The 17,663-nt window shown below is 44.2% G+C and overlaps 1 protein-coding gene across 3 annotated transcripts in view; it reads right to left on the reverse strand.

Annotated features, from left to right (window-relative positions):
- UBAC2 (UBA domain containing 2) overlaps window positions 1-17,663 on the reverse strand; it is a 191,779-nt gene that overhangs the window by 49,576 nt on the left and 124,540 nt on the right. For 2 of the 3 annotated variants that reach the window (XM_008260139.4, XM_070048670.1), the window contains one exon: window positions 17,019-17,066. The exons of the other annotated variant lie outside the window; for it this stretch is intronic. In XM_008260139.4, coding sequence (XP_008258361.2) covers window positions 17,019-17,066 — 48 coding nt within the window. The remainder of the gene's footprint in view (window positions 1-17,018; window positions 17,067-17,663) is intronic. 3 annotated transcript variants of the gene reach the window in all.

A 17,663-nucleotide genomic window follows, 5' to 3' on the forward strand; every position in this document is an offset into this window, starting at 1 on the left:
CATTAACTTTTACCTAATCACTACCAAAAATTTTGATTAATATAATCACTATATTAATATTTGCATATTAATTTTAACTTTAATTTTCATTATCTCAGAAACCCTTCTAACGAGACAGTTTTCTTGAAACTCATAGAGCTTGTTAAAAATAGGCTTTAAAGACAGACTGCATGCTTGGATTTGCATGTCAACAGGCCCAGGGAGACAAAGGAAGGGGTGGGGAGGCCCTTTGGGCTGGGGAAGCCCAAGATCAAACTGAGGGGCCACTGATAGAGATGGAAGCAGTAGAAGATCAGATAAGGCAAAAGGAAACACAGGGTGTATATACCAGAGGACCAGCTGGACAGCTAGAAGTACCGGAACACTTGGGCCAGGAAGCAGGAACCCCAGCTAGGAGAGGGACACAGAGGTCAGGCAACCAGAGGACGGTCAGGCAACCAGAGGACGTTCCGGCCCATGTCTACTCCAGGTTTAGGCCATGGCTCCAGGTTAAGGGGAGAAGCTCCCCAGGGGCCAACAGTGGGGCGAAGTGATTACCTAGCAAGTCCCACCAAAAACAACAGGAACTCATTCTTTTTCAGGCCACTAAAATCCACGGACATCAGTCACACACTCAGATTTTTCATTAGCCTTTTTTGGAAGGGAATCACGAACGAATAAAGAAAAAGGAATAAAGAATTTAATCGTCTGTGTGGAAAACATGTGAAGCACTCGATTACAGAGAGTAACCTCCACTGTCCTCTGGCCTTATTTAGTACAAGCCCGAAACCAAGACAGGCCAAGGTGAGAAACCACGACCTGGCGATGACACCCAGGTGCTGATCTTCTCCAGCCAACTGTGGCTGAACAAAAACCCACCCAGCTGCTTTGCCAGAGTCCCGATGGCCGATGACGTTCAAGAAGCCTCCCTTCTACTGAGACGCAGGAATGGCACTGCCTTTGCATGGCAGGGACAAGCCAAAGGGACAAATGCGCCTTTGCATCTGGACCCCAGTTAACAGACTTTGTGTGCACTCAAGGCCCCAGGAAACCAGACTCACAGAGGCCTCATTTATTCATTCAACAAATATTTACTGAACACTGTTATGTGCCAGGCTGCACTCTTAACACTGGAGCACTGGAACTGCCCTAAAGGACCTTACATTTTCCTATTCCTTCCTCTACACTGAAAATGCTAAAGAAAGAGGGAATTTTGGAAATTCCTTAATGTATTACCCAAAGAATACACATGCAAATTAGGGATGCCTGAAGTTATTTTGGTCATTTGTGATTAATTCTGAAAACGTTCTTTTCAAGACAGAACCTCGTGGCTTTGGCAGTTACTGCAAGAGTCCTATTGATTTACCCTTACAGTGGAAAATGATGCCTATTGAATGCTCTTCCATCTTTCCATGAGGGAATGGAATTGTTAGGCAGGAAGTTAGGTATGAGTTTATGTGTGTGTGACAAAGGCCTCCAGAGAAGACTTCTACATCCAGCATATGCACCTACATCTCAAAGTTATCCCGATAATGCTTCAGGGGCAGCCCAGTGTTCGCATCCTGCCCTGCCCCCTTCTACCTGATAACCTGCCAGGCGGAGATCCCTGCCCCTTCTGCCTGACAAATCTTCCACAAACTCCCAGATGCAGCCCAGTATCTGCATTTCAAACACCCTGCTCTGGATCCCCATTCTCTAGGGGGTCCTGCTCACCCTTCCTCTGAACCCAGGATGGCGCCAGCTAGGCTTCCTCCTGTCTGATACCTTCAAGGAAAAACTCAGATAGGAGCTTCTTAGTATTTACAGCCATAAAATCCTTTGTTTCAGGAGGAGATGTGTGAAGAAAGAGACCCATCTCCTTAAACACCCCCCCTCCCCCCCCCAACCAGACCGCTCGCTCAGCCCTCTGCCTCTCTGCTGAGCTGCCTGCCTGGCCTGGTCAGGTGTAATCTCTCCACTCAATCATGTAACCTCGCTCCTCCCCCCCCCCCACCCAGTCTCTCAGGCTCTATCTGGAGGGGTGCCCATCCATCCTACGGATGTCCCTTCCCTAATAAACCTTGCTATTTTACCTCCCACTACTCTGTCTCACGCCTGAATTCTTTCTTGCGGGAAGACAAGAACTCTGCAATTTCTCCTGTAACAGAATGACATTAACCTAAAGACTTGGAGGCATTCAACAAAAAACAAACGAACAAAAATACCCTGAATATCCTTTTGGTTCTTTGGGAAACTAATTTGGAAGAGGATCAGAATTAGACTGATTGGGATTTGTTGTAACAAATGGCCCTTTAAAAAAAAGTTCATTTTTGCTTATTTATTTGAAAGGGAGAGTGACAAGAGAGGGAGGGAGATAGGAACAGAGAGATCTTTCAGCCATTGGTTCATTCCCCAAATTCCACAATGGCAGGGCTGGGGAAGGCTGAAGCCAGGAGCCAGGAATTTCACCATGGTCTCCCACATGGTTGGCAGGAACTCAAGTACTTGAGCCATCCTCTGCTGCCTACAAGCTCATGAGCAGGAAGCTGGACTGGAAGCAGAGGTAGGACTTGAACTCAGGCACTCCAACATGGATGCATGCATCCCAAGGGACAGTTTAACCTACTGTGCCACAATGCCCAACCCATAAAAATCATCTTAGAAAGGGGTTCTTAGTTTTCCTTTTTAAAAATTCATATATTAGGAGGATTGAGTCAACTGAGCCAAGTACAAAACCTCAAACAACAGAGGCTTAAATAGGGCATTTCTCTCTCCTGTTAGAAGGGCTTCAACCATCTTAACTGCATTAGGTAGCAGGAAGAAGCAAGTAAGGAAAGACTAAAGCACCAAAGGCTACTTAGGAAGCCTTCCCAGAAGTCCCCGCACAGTGTTCACAGCTTCCTGGCCAGGCTGCCAGGACCTTGTCCAATGTCTAAGATGCAAGGGAGGCTGGGAAATGTGACCTTTGAGTTGGAGAGCTGACTGCCTGAAATAAAACAAAGTTTCTGTTTCTAGGACGAACACACACTGGGAGGTAATTAGTGACTCTAAGCACACAGAGTCTTAATTAGATGCTTAACTGCAAACATATTTTAACTTCCCTTCTAACAAGAAGACCCTTTAAAAAATTACATCCATTTTCATAAACTGGTTCAACAAAGTAAAAACTCAGAGAAACATGAGCTTATGCTGAAAACAATAAAATGAATGTGAAGCTATAAAAAGATTTACGGACTTATAGACATAGACTCAAGGGCGACAGACTCAATGTCTTCCATCTAAAGCCGGGAACATCCCATTCAGTACTTTTACTGAACGTTGTACTAGAAGTCATAGCTAGTGTAGTAAGGCAAGAGAAACAAAAGGTATAGACAGGAAAGAAAGGAAAGCATATAAACAAATCACATCATCACAAATTTAGAAAATTCCCTAGAAATCCACAGAAAAACTATAAGAAAAAAATGAAGCAAAACTGCGAGAAGTAATGGCAATACACTAAAATTGATTGTATTTGTATATACTTGTTAGTTATTTGTTGTTACAAACAACTGGGAAAAGTTATAAAAACAATTTAATTTATAAATCTTCAAAAAAACAGAATTACTTACGAATACATTAAATGAAAGATGTACAAGGCCTATATGTTGAAAATTTTAAAACTCCAAAGGGGAATTTTTTAAAAGATTTATTTATTTATTAGAAAGAGTTACACAGAGAGAGGAGAGGCAGAGAGAGAGAGAGAGAGAGAGAGAGAGGTCCTCCATCTGGCTGGTCCACTCCCCAATTGACCACAATGGCCAGAGCTGAGCCGATCCAAAGCCAGGAGCCAGGAGATTCCTCCAGGTCTCCCACATGGGTGCAGGGGTCCAAGGACTTGGGTCATCCTCCATTGTTCTCCCAGGCCATAGCAGAGAGCCGGATCAGAAGCGGAGCAGCCAGGACTCGAACTGGCACTGCAGGTGGCAGTCTTTACCCGCTACACCACGCGCTGGTCCCAAAGGGGAATTAAAGAGCTAAATACAAGTCAACATACAGACATACCATGTTCATGGACTGAAGACTCAATATTGTTAAAATGGCTGTATTAACTTTCAATTACTGAGCAACAAATTAACTAAAACTCAGGAGTTTAACACAATAACCATTTACTATCCACACAGTTTCTGTGAGTTAAGCATTGGGGAGTAGTTTAGTGGAATGGCTAGGTTCAAGGTCTTTCATGAAGCTGCAGTCAAGATGCCAGCATTCATCTGAAGACCTGTCTGGGGCTGGAGGATAAGCTTCTAGAGAGGCTCAAAATCATACTTGGAAAATTGGTGCTGATCCTTGGGCAGGAGGCCACAGTTCCTGGCCATGTGGACCTCTCCACAGGGTAGCTTCCCCAAGTGCAAATGATCCAAAAAGGAGCAAAACAGAAGCAGTTATGCCTTTTATGACTATGACCCACGCTTGGGAGTCATGCTGTCATTTTTTTGTAATATTCTATTCATTATAAGTGGATCACAAAAGACAGTCTATACTTCAGGGGAAGGAAGTAAATACCATCTCTTAAATTATAATGAATTAACCAAGATTTTAAAATTTTACTCTTTGAAAGATATCAAAAGGGAACAGAGAGCAAGGCCACAGACTGGTATAAAATTTTTATAAAACATGTCCAATAAATGGCTTATATAAAGAATTCTTTCGACTCAATTAGAAGACAAATAACTCAATGGAGAAAAATGGGTAAAAGATCTGAACAAGCACCTTACAAAAGAAGATAAGCAGGGCCGGCATTCTGGCATAGAGGATACAGCTACCACCTGCAACACGGTGGCATCCCACATGGGTGCTGGTGAGTCCTAGCTGCTGCAGTTTGAACCAGCCTCTGCTAATGGCCTGGGAAAAGCAGCAGAAGATGGCCCAAGTATTTGGATCCCTGTCACCCATATGGGAGAACTGGAAGAAGATTCTGGCTCCTGGCTTTGGCCTGGCCCAGCATGGGCCATCACAGCCATTTGGGGAGTAAATCAGTGGATGGAAAATCTCTGCCTCTATCTGTAACTCCAACTTTCAAAAAAAATAAATAAATCTTAAAAAAAAAAATAGAGGGGCCGGCACTGTGGCGTAGCGGGTAAAGCTGCTGTCTACAGTGCCGGCATCCCATATGGGTGACAGTTCAAGTCCCAGCTGCTCCACTTCTGGAACAGTTCTATGCTATGGCCTGGGAAAGCAATAGAAGCTGGCCCAAGTCCTTGGGCTTCTATCTGTGTGGGAGACCCGGAAGCACTTGTCTCCTGGCTTCAAACTGATGAAGCTCTGGCTGTTATGGCCAGCTGGAGAGTGAATTAGCGGATGGAAGACCTCTCTCTCTCTCTCTCTCTCTCTGCTTCTTCCTCTCTGTAACTCTGCCTTTCAAATAAAATAATTAAAAAAAAAAAAAAAAGACACGCAAGTGGACACTAAGCACATGAAATGATGTTTAACATTACCAATCACTGAAGAAATGCAAATCAAAACCAGAAGATTCCACTATACACCCACCAGAATGGCTAATGCTATGACTGACAATACCAAGTGTCTATAAGCATATGGAACAATGGGAACTCTCATGCATTCATGATGAAAATGCAAAATGGTACAGCTACTTTGTAAAATAAGATGGCAGTGCCCTTTAATATTAAACATACACTTATACAATCCAGCAACTGTATTCCTAGGGAAGTGAAAACACATGTCCACAAACTAATGTACACACAGATGTTCATAACAGTATCATTCACAGTAACCCAAACTTGGGAGCACCCACATGTATAGCAACTGGTGTGTGGATAAGCAAACTGCGGGGCAGCCGTATCACAGATATGCAACAATAAGGAATGAAAAATTAACAAAACATAGACAAATTTCAAAAACATCATGTTAAGTCAAAGAAATAAAAACACACAATATTGCCTTAAGTACATGAAATTCTAGAAAAAGGAAAGCTGTAGCATTATTAAGAAGACCTGTAGTTGGCAGTTGAGTCTGGGGACAGAGAGCAAAGGGACAGAAACTTTTCAGGGCAAAGGGACTGTTTTCCATCTTGACCTTAGTGGTGGATACATAAGTGTACACAACCATCAAAACTGAACACAATGTATACCTAAAAACTGTTGAATTCTATTGCATGTAAACAGCATCTTAATAAACAACAAAAAGAGAAAAAAAAAATTTTTTTTTTATTTTTGACAGGCAGAGTGGACAGTGAGAGAGAGAGACAGAGAGAAAGGTCTTCCTTTGCCGTTGGTTCACCCTCCAATGGCCGCCGCGGCCGGCGCGCTGTGGCCGGCGCACCGCACTGATCCGATGGCAGGAGCCAGGAGCCAGGTGCTTTTTCTGGTCTCCCATGGGGTGCAGGGCCCAAGCACCTGGGCCATCCTCCACTGCACTCCCTGGCCACAGCAGAGAGCTGGCCTGGAAGAGGGGCAACCGGGACAGAATCCGGCGCCCCGACCGGGACTAGAACCCGGTGTGCCGGCGCCGCTAGGCGGAGGATTAGCCTAGTGAGCCGCGGCGCTGGCCAAGAGAAAAAAATTTTAAGAAATTGAATGTGAAGATCAAGAAAGATCTAGAAATTTATCAAAACATATATCTTAGGCTGGTGCCGCGGCTCAGTAGGCTAATCTTCCGCCTTGCGGCGCCGGCACACCAGGTTCTAGTCCCGGTCGGGGCACCGGATTCTGGCCCAGTTGCCCCTCTTCCAGGCCAGCTCTCTGCTGTGGTCCGGGAGTGCAGTGGAGGATGGCCCAAGTCCTTGGGCCCTGCACCCCATGGGAGACCAGCAGAAGCACCTGGCTCCTGCCTTCAGATAGGTGCGTTGTGCGGGCCGTAGCGCGCCGGCTGCGGCGGCCATTGGAGGGTGAACCAACGGCAAAGGAAGACCTTTCTCTCTGTCTCTCTCTCTCACTGTCCACTCTGCCTGTCAAAAAAAAAAAAATCTTAAATTTCATAAAACAGATGGGATTTTAGCAGAACAAAAAATATCTTTTAACCACAAAAATCTTCTGACACCCTGAAAGTAAATGTTCCCAGCTAGTATCATAAACACGGGAAGACTTTTGATAAAAAAGCTATGCTGTTATTTACAATAAATGAGTTAAAATAGCCATTATGGATTTTACCACAGTCCTTTCCCAGAGGTTAACATCAAAATAGAAGAGAAATACCAACACTCTCTGCCTCAAAGCGGAAGGAACATTGGGCACTGCTATTTTGAAAAAAGCAGCTAACAGTTTGAAGAGATAATCAGAACTGATTTAAGACCTCCAGTCTCTTCTAGGAAGACCCTATGGGAAAGTGCTCTCCCCACCCCTGACTAGATAATCTACCATAATCTCTGCAGGGCGAAAGCCTGGGGGTTTCTGGGAAACTTCCTTATCTCCTCTTGTTTCTTTCCCAAGCAACAGTGCGAAACCAGCCTGATCTATCTTAAATTTCCCCTGTCATTCTCTCTAAGTGACTTGTTATCTCAGGTTTTCCTATATGACAATGTGAGAAATGCTAAGAGGGGGAGTCTGCCAAAGGTGGGAACGTGAGCTGCATCTGGAATCCAGTGTAGGGAGAGAAGCAGCTCATTGTCTTGCTGACCTTAGAAGACAAAGCACAGCTACAGTCCAGGTTCTCCACAGCAGAAGCAAACAGGCTGCCAACAAGACCACGTTTTCTTGGAGACTGGGCAGCCCACAGAAGGCTGAAGAAAGGTGCTGGTTATGTCTTTCAGTGTCTTTGGGTACTTCAAAAACTTCTTCACATCCAAGACTGCCTTCCACAATTGTGTCTCCTTTAGTGATGAATGGGGAAGCATTTTAGTGATGTGGGTGAGGGAAAAGCTAGAGACAGCTTTGTATGTAACCATCTTGTGATTGGAACAGCCTTGGATGAGGGTCTTGAGATAACGCAGTGGAAGCACTGGACTCACCAGACTGGATGCAGAACACCTGGCCTTTGTCCTGGCTCCACTCCTCATCAGATACACAATGCGCACATCAGCACCCCCACCTCTACAGTGGGAAGTCTAGCTGCTCCACCACTAGAGAGAGCATGTCAAGAGCCTAGTAAGGCAACACACACTGAAGGCATCCTGACAATCATGTAATACTACAGATTTAAAAAAATAACAATAATGGTGTGGCCAGTGTTGTGACGTAGTGGGTGGAGCCGCCACCCACAGTGCCAGCATCCCGTACGCGCATCAGTGCTTATCTGGCTGCTCCACCTCCAATCCAGCTCCCTGCTAATGGCCTGGGAAAATAATGGAAGATGGTCCAAGTGTTTGGGCCCCTGTCACCCATGTGGAGACCTGGAAGAAGCTCCTGGCTTTGTGGCCATTCTCTTTCTATATATACAACTCTCATTTTCAAATAAATAAATACTAAAAAAAAATAATGGCTTGCATAGTTGGGTCCCTCTTACCCAAATGGGAGACCTGGATTGAGTTTCTGGCTGCTTCAGACAGTTCAGGTCATTGCTGGTACTTGGAGAGGGATCCAGGGGATGGGAGCTTTCTCTGTCTCTGCTTACTCAAAACTAAACTCAATAATTATTTATAGATTATATATCAAATATCAGACACTGTAAGATTATAAAGAGTAACTTAGAATTCCTAAAGAGAAGGACACGGTTCTCCTACAACTCAGTAGTAAAAATAATGATAATAATAATAACCTGATTTAAAAATAGGCTAGGATTTGAATAGATGTTTTTTCAAAGAAGACACACCAATGGCCAAGAGGTACATGAAAAATACTCACCACCACTAACCATCAAGGAAATCAGATTAAAACCACAATCAAACTGCATCTCACACTTTTTAGGATGGTTATGATTAAACAACACAATCAAAAGACAAGTGTTGGTGAGGATGTGCAAAAACTGGAACCCATGTGTATTGTTGGTGGAAATGCACTGGTGCAGTTGCTATGGAAACAGTTTGGCAGGTCCTCAAAAATTTACAAATAGAACTCCCACATGATCCAGCAATCCCATTTCTGGGTATATATCTAGAAAAATTGAAATCAGGTTCTCAAAGAGACATTAGCATTCTCACATTCACTGCCGCAATAGTCACAATAGCCAAGATACGGAAATAATGTAAGCGCCCATCAACAAATGAACAGAAACAAAATTCGACATATGTCATATGAGCATTCAGCCTTCAAAATGAAAGACGCTGGGGCTGGCATCCCATATGGGCACCAGTTTGAGACCTGGGTGGCTCCACTTCTGATCCAGCTCTCTGCTATGGCCTGGGAAAGCAGTGGAAGATGACCCAAGTGCTTGAACCCCTGCACCCACATAGGAGATCCAGAAGAAGCTCGAGCCCCCTGGCTTTGGCCTGGGCTGGCCCAGCCCAAGCTATTGTGGCCATCTTAGGGAGTGAGCCAGCTGATGGAAGATTAAGTTTTTCTCTCTCTGCCTCTCTTCCTCTCTCTGTAAAACTCTGACTTTCAAATAAATAAATAAATGTTTTAAAAAAGAAAGACATTCTACAATATGTAACAACACAAATGAACCATGAGCACCTTCCGCTAAATGTGATAAGGCAGTCATAAAAAAGTACATAGTTCATGACTCCACCAACTTGAGGAATCCACAGGAGCAGAATTCACAGACCCAGAGAGTGGAATGGTGCCGGGCAGGGGCCAGGGGAAGCGGGGGAGGGAGCTGCAACTCAATGGCCTAACACTCAGTGACGGAGGAGAGAGGCTCTTAGATCCCATGGACAACACTATACCTCTATCGACAACAATGCACTGAGAAGTTTGTTAGGAGGGTAGGTCTCACTAAGTATCCTTATTGCAGTGAACACTACACAGCAGAGAAAGGAAGACCGATGACTTCGATGATTTAGAACACGCATAAATGGTAGTAAGCTTGTGTTGCAAGAAGGGACATAATATGAAGGAGCTGCACGTGGTTATGCAAAGCCACCTTGTAAAGGGCACAGACGCCAAGGCTATCCGCCTTATATTTGAATTCTGCCTAGACTTCTTAGCAGCTCGTGCAAATTACTTAACTTCTCTGTGCCTCGCCGTCTTCATTTACAAACTGGGATAATATTTCCTCTATTAAGAAAATATCTGTAAAGTGCTGAGAAAAGAGCAATAGCAGCTTTCTCTGGTTCTTCCCAATTCCAGCAGCTGTAACAGGACTCACTTCTTGTTCACATTACTTGTTGTCTGTGGTCTTATACCACGTGTCCTCTTCCTTCCAGGGTCTGGAGGAGCTGCCCCTCTCCGGCCCAGGCTTGTCTCAGGGCAAGGGGAACGGAGCAATGGTGGAACCACACAGTGGCTCAGAGAGCTACTCCTGCGTGCAGAATTTGTCACGTCTTTTCAGTGGCTCATGTTAAGTTACAGAACAAAGTCTCATGTGAACAGCAGGGAGGAGGGCAGGTAGACAGGGACGGAAAGTATTTTGAGGAAATGTAGCTGAGTAAACAAAAATATTTGAACAACTAATATAATCTCCCACAAGTGCCGGTTCACCATGGGAACTGTGTGTTTGCGAAAGAAAAAAGACACTGCATGATGGCTAGGATAATAATAATGGGCTAGGATGAGACATGTGGGGAGTGAGAAACGTCTGGTGTTGCTGACACACAGGGGAAAAGTGCTACGCGAGGATGTCGAATTTGGAAAGGCTTTAAGAGAAGGCGCGCTTTTTATCTATAGGTAAAAGAAAAATTGGGAAATAAAAAATGTATAGCTGTATTTAAAAGGTACTTCTGTGAAGTCACTTTTATCAGGACACTGGCATAATTTCATTTCTTCTCCCTAAGCACTTAAAAAAATCACACATCTACCAGTTGCTACCTCCCTGGATCACACCTTCTGGTAAGACAGCCCTGGTCAGCCCTGGCTGCACAGGAGTTGCCACAAGGCAGAGTTTGGACGGTTTCTTCCACTCAGTCCAGATGACTTGAGCATGGGACAGCAGACAGGGAGGAGAAGGAGGGAGGGAGGACAAAGTGGGGGACAGAGTGCATGAATCAATCAGTAATAATGTGAGGGTCATGCGTGACGTGCATTGCACCAGTACACACTCAGATCAGTGCTGGAAGAATGATTGTGCCTTTAACCATAAAAGAGTGAAAGCGCTCTCTCTACACGGGTGTTCCCTAAAGATCGACTGGTCACCTTCTACTTGTGCACATGGTCCCTACAGGCCGACCAACCTCATGGCGTTAACCATTCTCGATTTCTTATAGCTTCTGCTCTCACTTACAGTGAGCTGCTACACAATAACCCACCTCCCTAAAGTAACTGGAAGCCTTGAGCAACTCGTGAGTTATCTGAGCTGCCATAGTGCCCCCACCCCGGGTCCATCTGGCGAAGACATCTAGGAAAGTAAAGGAGAAATGGCAAAAAGGGAAGTAGGAAGAGAAGAGTGAGATGCGCATGAGCAGGCAGGCATGGAGGGCTCCACACCACAGGACCACCCGCCCCGGAAGCAGGTCACAGCCCCAAAACTGACTCTTCACAGTCCTCCAGGGTGATCTGTTTCCATCTTTAGAACCAATGTGGACAGGAGAGACAAAGGCAAATCACAGCCCACAAACGAGCCGCCCAGTTCCCCACAGACACGCGTTTTCCTCCGCCCTTCCTGTGACTTAGAACGCGACTTCTGTATCTGACACCATCACAAGTGTTTTGGTTTGAAAATCTTTAAAGATGCCCAATGCCACAACAAGTAATCTGGACTCAGCCCACATTCAACGTCCTACATAGTTTGCTGCCAGCCTACTTTTCTAATCTCATTACTGGGTAGAACCGATTTGTTTTCACGTTAAGGCTGCTTGATCAGGTCATGTTCTGAGTCCAATGCTCTGCACAGAAGTCACATGTGCAGGAGATGTCACAGTGCAGGGTCCTGTTAAAGGGAAAAAATCCTGCATCTGAGAAATACAGGCCGGTCTGTGAATTTGCTCTTAAAGATCTTGAAAGAGGATAAAAAAAAGAGGTAAATCTGTGAATCATAATAAAACAGAAATGTGACAAAAGCAGGCTCTTCCTGCTTCAAACATGCCAGGATCGGATCGGGCCTGGGCCCCCGCTTTTGAGAACTAGGGTACACCTGGGGCAATGACTCACTACTATGATTCATTCAACTGCAGAAAATGAAGAAGTGCTGGGACACTGCAGAACCACATAAAGAATTCAAACAGAGTTCAGTAAGTAAGTGATGCTTTCTTTAAGGAAATTAAAGTATTCATTTATAACAAGACCACACGGTCATGAATATATGGAATGGCCTCAAGTTCTGAAGCTCTTCCACAGAAGACATTAAGAACAGTTGAACACAGGGGTGTTGATATAGTAGAAGCATCCTAAAACCTGAAGGAACTTGCTTAAACTGGAATGTTTCACTTGACTAGCACAGTCAAGCCTTCCAGTTACAACTGTACAACCTTTCGTGGACACTGGCAGATTTGAGGTATTAAATGTTGTCAGATCTGTCACGGGAGGAAGACCACACAGGAACATTTCCCAGCGACATGTGTGACCAGCGTGAGGAATCTTTAAGTACAACTGGGTGTCCTCACCCCTCCTGGGCAGCCGCAGGGGTCTGTCAGAGCTCACCACATGGAACTGAAGAAGAGGCTGTTCTAGGCCAACAAGGTCATCACTGCTCCCAGGAGACTAAAAACGTTGTTTTCCCTTAACCAGGGAAATAACTGAGCCCTCGCTCTTCCCTGTACCATCAGTGAAGATGCGAAGCGGGCTCCTACCCAATGAAGTACAACAGTGATGGAATGTATCAGCCTTTTCTTTTAATCAGATTTTAAAAAATTAAGTATTCAGAGACATCTGATACAATGAGAGAAAAACCAGCCTCAGAGAAGTGAGTCAACCAACAACTAAATAAAACAAGTATAGGAGAGAGCTGGCAGTGTTCCAGAAAAGCATGAGTCAAGAGTTTGGTCTCTATGACAACAGATGACAAATGACTAATGTTTTACCCAAATATCTTTTTTAAATAAATCTCTTTCTCTTGAAAAAGACTGTAACTGCCAAATTGAAATAAAATCACTTCCCTAAGGCAGACAACATGTTAGGTGAACTACTGGCTTCAATACTAAAAAGGTGAAATCTCACCAACAGGTCTTATAAAATTGCCCCAAAACACTGAACATATCTGTGCATTTCTTTTTGGAGGTAAAACTGGTTTTTTTTTTTTAGCATTTTATTTTATATAAAGCAAAAAAAGGGAAGTCACTTGATTGATAGAGGAAGAGAAGTCATGTTGAGAAAGAGACATCTGGAATTTGTGAACTCACATTTGTGTATCTCAGATGCTGAACAGTCAGGGGTGTGTAAACAAGTGCTCAAAAATAATTCTAATGTCCTTCCTGGCAATATTCATTTATAAAGTACATCATATTATATTATGAAACATTTCTCATGAAAATAGATTTTTCTAGACAGATTTAAAAAGAAAATATTCATTGAGTTCAAAACAAGCACTAACAACATTTACAGTATAGCAGGAAGGAAAACTCACTAGGATTATCCTTGACAACAATCATTTTATTTTATTTTTGAAGATTTATTTATTTATTTGAAAGGCAGAGAGAAACAGAAAGAGAGTGATCTTCCATCTACTGGTTCACTTCCCAGATGCCTGCAACAGCCAAGTCTGGGCCAAGCTGAAGTCAGGAGCCAGGAGCTTCTTCCTGGTCCCCCACATGGGTGGCAGGGGTCCAGGTACCTGGGCCATCTTCTGCTGTTTTCCCAAGCACATGAGCAGGAAGTTGGAACAGAAGTAGAGGAGGGGCTGGTATTGTGACGTAGCAGGTTAAGCTACTGCTTACGGTGCTGGCATCTCCAAGGAGCTCCAGTTTGAATCCCAGCTGCTCCACTTCTATCCAGCTCCCTGCCAATGCATCTCCCAAGTGCGAGATCAGGATGGGAGTTCCTGGCTCCTGGCTTTGGCCTGCCCCAGTCCCAGCTGCTGTGGCTATTTGGGGAGTGAACCAGTAGATAGAGAATAAATATTTCTCTCTCTCTCTCTCTCTCTCTCTCCTCTCTCTCTCTCCCTCCCTCCTTCCATCCCTCCCTCTTTTGCTCTCCCCCCCCCCCTGTAATTCTATCTTTCAAATAAATAAGTAAATCTTAGAAATAAGAAGTAGAGGAGCTAGAACTCAGAGAGCTAACTGAAATGCCAGCTGGCATTGCAAGGGGTGGCTTAACCGGCGGCACCACAATGCTGGCCTCAATAGCAATCCTTTTAAATAAACATGGCCGGTGTCATCTAATTATGGTGGTAATAAGAACAAAGTTAATATGAGGATATATCCGATTTTTGATCATAGTAGGTCAGTGACTTCAACTGAATCAGTTATTGTACAAGGGGAAAATTTAGTTGTCTCAGAAGCATTTATTACTAGCAGAATCCTTGAAATACTAAATTGTCTTGGAATTATATTCCAAGCAGTACATAAATCTAGTCATCCTTCTGAAACAAGCTATATTTTTCATTTTAAAAATTCTTTAAGCTTACTGTTCCTTTTAAAAACGGAAAATGGCCACCACACTACTGTTAGATAGTGTGCTAGAGCAGACTGTGCTCACAACATGTGTATTTTAGATTTTTAAAAAACTGTGGGGGTGAGGGGCAGTGCAGTGGCGAACCGGGTAAAGCTGCCACCCACAGTGCCGGCATCCCATATGGGTGCCAGTTCGAGTCCCAGCTGCTCCACTTCGGATCCAGCTCTCTGCTATGACCTGGGAAAGCAGTAGAAGATGGCCCAACTCCTTGGGCCCCTGCACCCGCGTGGGAGACCCGGAAGAAGCTCCTGGCCTCTGGTTTCGGATCAGCGCAGCTCCAGCTGTTGCGGCCATCTGCCTCTCCTCTCTCTAACTCTGACTTTCAGATAAATAAATAAATTATGTGTGTTTGTTCTGGCCCCAGCTCCCGATTCCAGTTTCCTGCAATGTGGCTCCTGAGAACAGAGGACATGGCTCAGGCATCTGGGCTCCTGCTGCCCATGAGGAAGACCTGGATTGAGTCCCCAGCTCCCAGTGCCAGCCCAGCTCAGTCCTTGCTGTCGCAAGCATAGGGGAGTGAACCAGTGGACAGAATTCTCTCCCTCACCCCGCCTCTCAAGGAGATTACAAAGACACGAAAAATGGATCCTCCAGTTCTTCAGCACCAAATGTCTCCAAATCAAACTTTCTGAGGGGACAGTGAGCACTTAATCTACAGCCAGGATTCCAAAACACAGAAGAAAGAAAGGAATATTCCAAAACACATAAGCACATGGCGAGTGATTGAAGAAGGGTACGGCTACCGAGAGGAAATGAAACAGCAGTAAACCAACACAAAGAAACAGCGCACACTGAGGCTCCTCTCGAACCCCGAACAGTTCAGGGAGATATCCACTAAGGACCCGCAGTCGTCACCGCTGAGGCAGATAAAACACGAAGGGAGAAACAGTGAATCTTCAAGCAAGTCTCACTCACTGTCAAAGCCCTGAGTTCTCAATTTGTTGTCTGCAGGCTAATTAGGGCACTGTCAAACTGGCAGTTGTGGCGGGGATGAGATGATGGGCGGGGTGCGGTGCCTGGCAGCTGTGCCCAGAGAGTCTGACTCCAGCATGTCCTGAAGCCAGCCCAAGCCTTATGAACACTAGCTGGCACAGGTGCTTTGAAGGCCTCCTAGCGGGGTCCAGCTCTGTGGTCCTGGATAGATGAGAAAATGTTTAGGGAAGGAAAAACACAGTGACTTCAAGCCCCAGGATTTTGGCTGACAGCACAACAGCTGTGGGGAATGAAGTTGGTTCAAGTTTAATACGACGAGGAAACACAGAAAAGGAATAACAGCTTAAAGGAAGTAGGGAGGTAAGCAGGTTTAAAGAATTACATAAATGACCTAAAATACCAGTCATTCCCTCTATCCTCCCCTCCTCCCCAAAAAAAGATAAGCAGTGATAACTTACTTAAAACATCTGCAGTGGAATGCAGTCATCTCCAAATTATTTTGCACTGGTATTACACTCATTACTATGAATCCACCTTATAAATTCCTTAGTCTTTTCCAAGAAAGAAATTAAAACTATTCTCCATACACACTAGTTACACATTTATTTTTATACCTCTGGGGTTTTAAATTCAAACCATGGATGAAGGACAAAACCCAACTTCATGCTCTCAACATATTTAAAATACTTCTATAGAGTTCGGTTAGGACGAATGCTTATCATTAAAGTGAGCTAAAGTCACACGGCAATGGGAGCAAGGAAGAAATTCTAGCACACAGGAGCAGGGGTGTTTGGTGCAGGCGCTAAGTTGCACTCAGGACACCTGCGTCCCATACTGGAGTACCTGGCTTGAATCTCAGCTCCTTCACCTTGGATTCAGCTCCCTGCTAATGGCACCCAGGGGAGTGGCAGATGATGGCTCAAGTACTGGAGTCCCTGACACCCACACAGGAGATCCGGGTGGGGCTCCTGGCTCCGACCTGACCCAGCTGTTGTGGGCATTTGGGGAGTGAATGCGCATGTGAGATCTCTTTCTCTCTCTCTCTCTGAATCTCTCTGCCTTTCAAATAAAATGAAAACAAATAACTTTTTTAAAATTAGGAGCCAGGTGTACTCCCTGCTTCCCAGCCTGGCCACAGACACCATGAGTCTTCGGTCAGCTCCAATGCACCTGACTTTTCAGTCAGCCTTATTTTTTTCCCTTGCATGACAATATGTCTCTACAAAACATGGAGAACATCTCAATATTTTTAGTAAGTCTAACTTCTCCATTTTCTGTCATTCCCCCCCTTTGCTATGAATTAGACCATTCATGTAACAGCACTGACAAAAAACTTAGCTAAAACTTTCACCCAAGTTACTTTGAAAACAGAGACCAACAAGCGTCCGCCAGCCTGTTTTCATCACCACCTAAGCAAACAGTGGTGAGCCACACCTGACTTGGTTAAGAGACAGCTGAAAGCAGGACAACCCACAGCTCAATCTGACATTTTTCCTTTTTTTTTTTTTTTTCAGAAGAGAGAGGGGACCGAAGGAAAGAAGGAATGACACTTACAAGTCCACTTATGGCTACAATCCAGATGTAGGAACCAGAGGTGAAAAGCTATAAAAGAAAAAAGAAAGGCAACTAAAAATGAAATTCAACTGTTAGTCACAGCACATTTATTTGACATAACTATAGTCACTTAGTATTAATGATATATGTCATAATATAGATAAGCACATAGAAAATTAATAGATATCAATTCTGTTATTTAAAGGAAAATAATTTTTTTATGCCAAGATTTGATTTTCTATAGCCTAAAACAGATCAGCTGAATCTGGCCACTTCCATGTAAAGAAAAATAATTAAAATTCAAGAACATTCTTATTTTCAATAGGTATTAATTAACTTCAGTAAGATACACACATTAGGAAATTATTAGAATTAACGACATACAACACAGGTAGTCACCATCCCATGTTCGGTGTTAGGTAATGACAGAAGATACTTGCTTACATAATCTTATTTTGATTTCCTATCACTGTGACCCTAACTTCTATGGGAAGAACTCTACCTACACACACAGGCTCATGTCTGAGGGTCCCTCTCTTAAATGTTGATTATTCTCATTCTGATGCACCCAAAGAAAAGCAAACTAAGCAACAATACAAACCAAATCAATGGCAAAAGTAATTAAGAGTTAGGTCTCACGAAATC

This window comes from Oryctolagus cuniculus, chromosome 9, assembly GCF_964237555.1.
Source record: "Oryctolagus cuniculus chromosome 9, mOryCun1.1, whole genome shotgun sequence".
Taxonomy (NCBI): Eukaryota; Metazoa; Chordata; class Mammalia; order Lagomorpha; family Leporidae; genus Oryctolagus; species Oryctolagus cuniculus.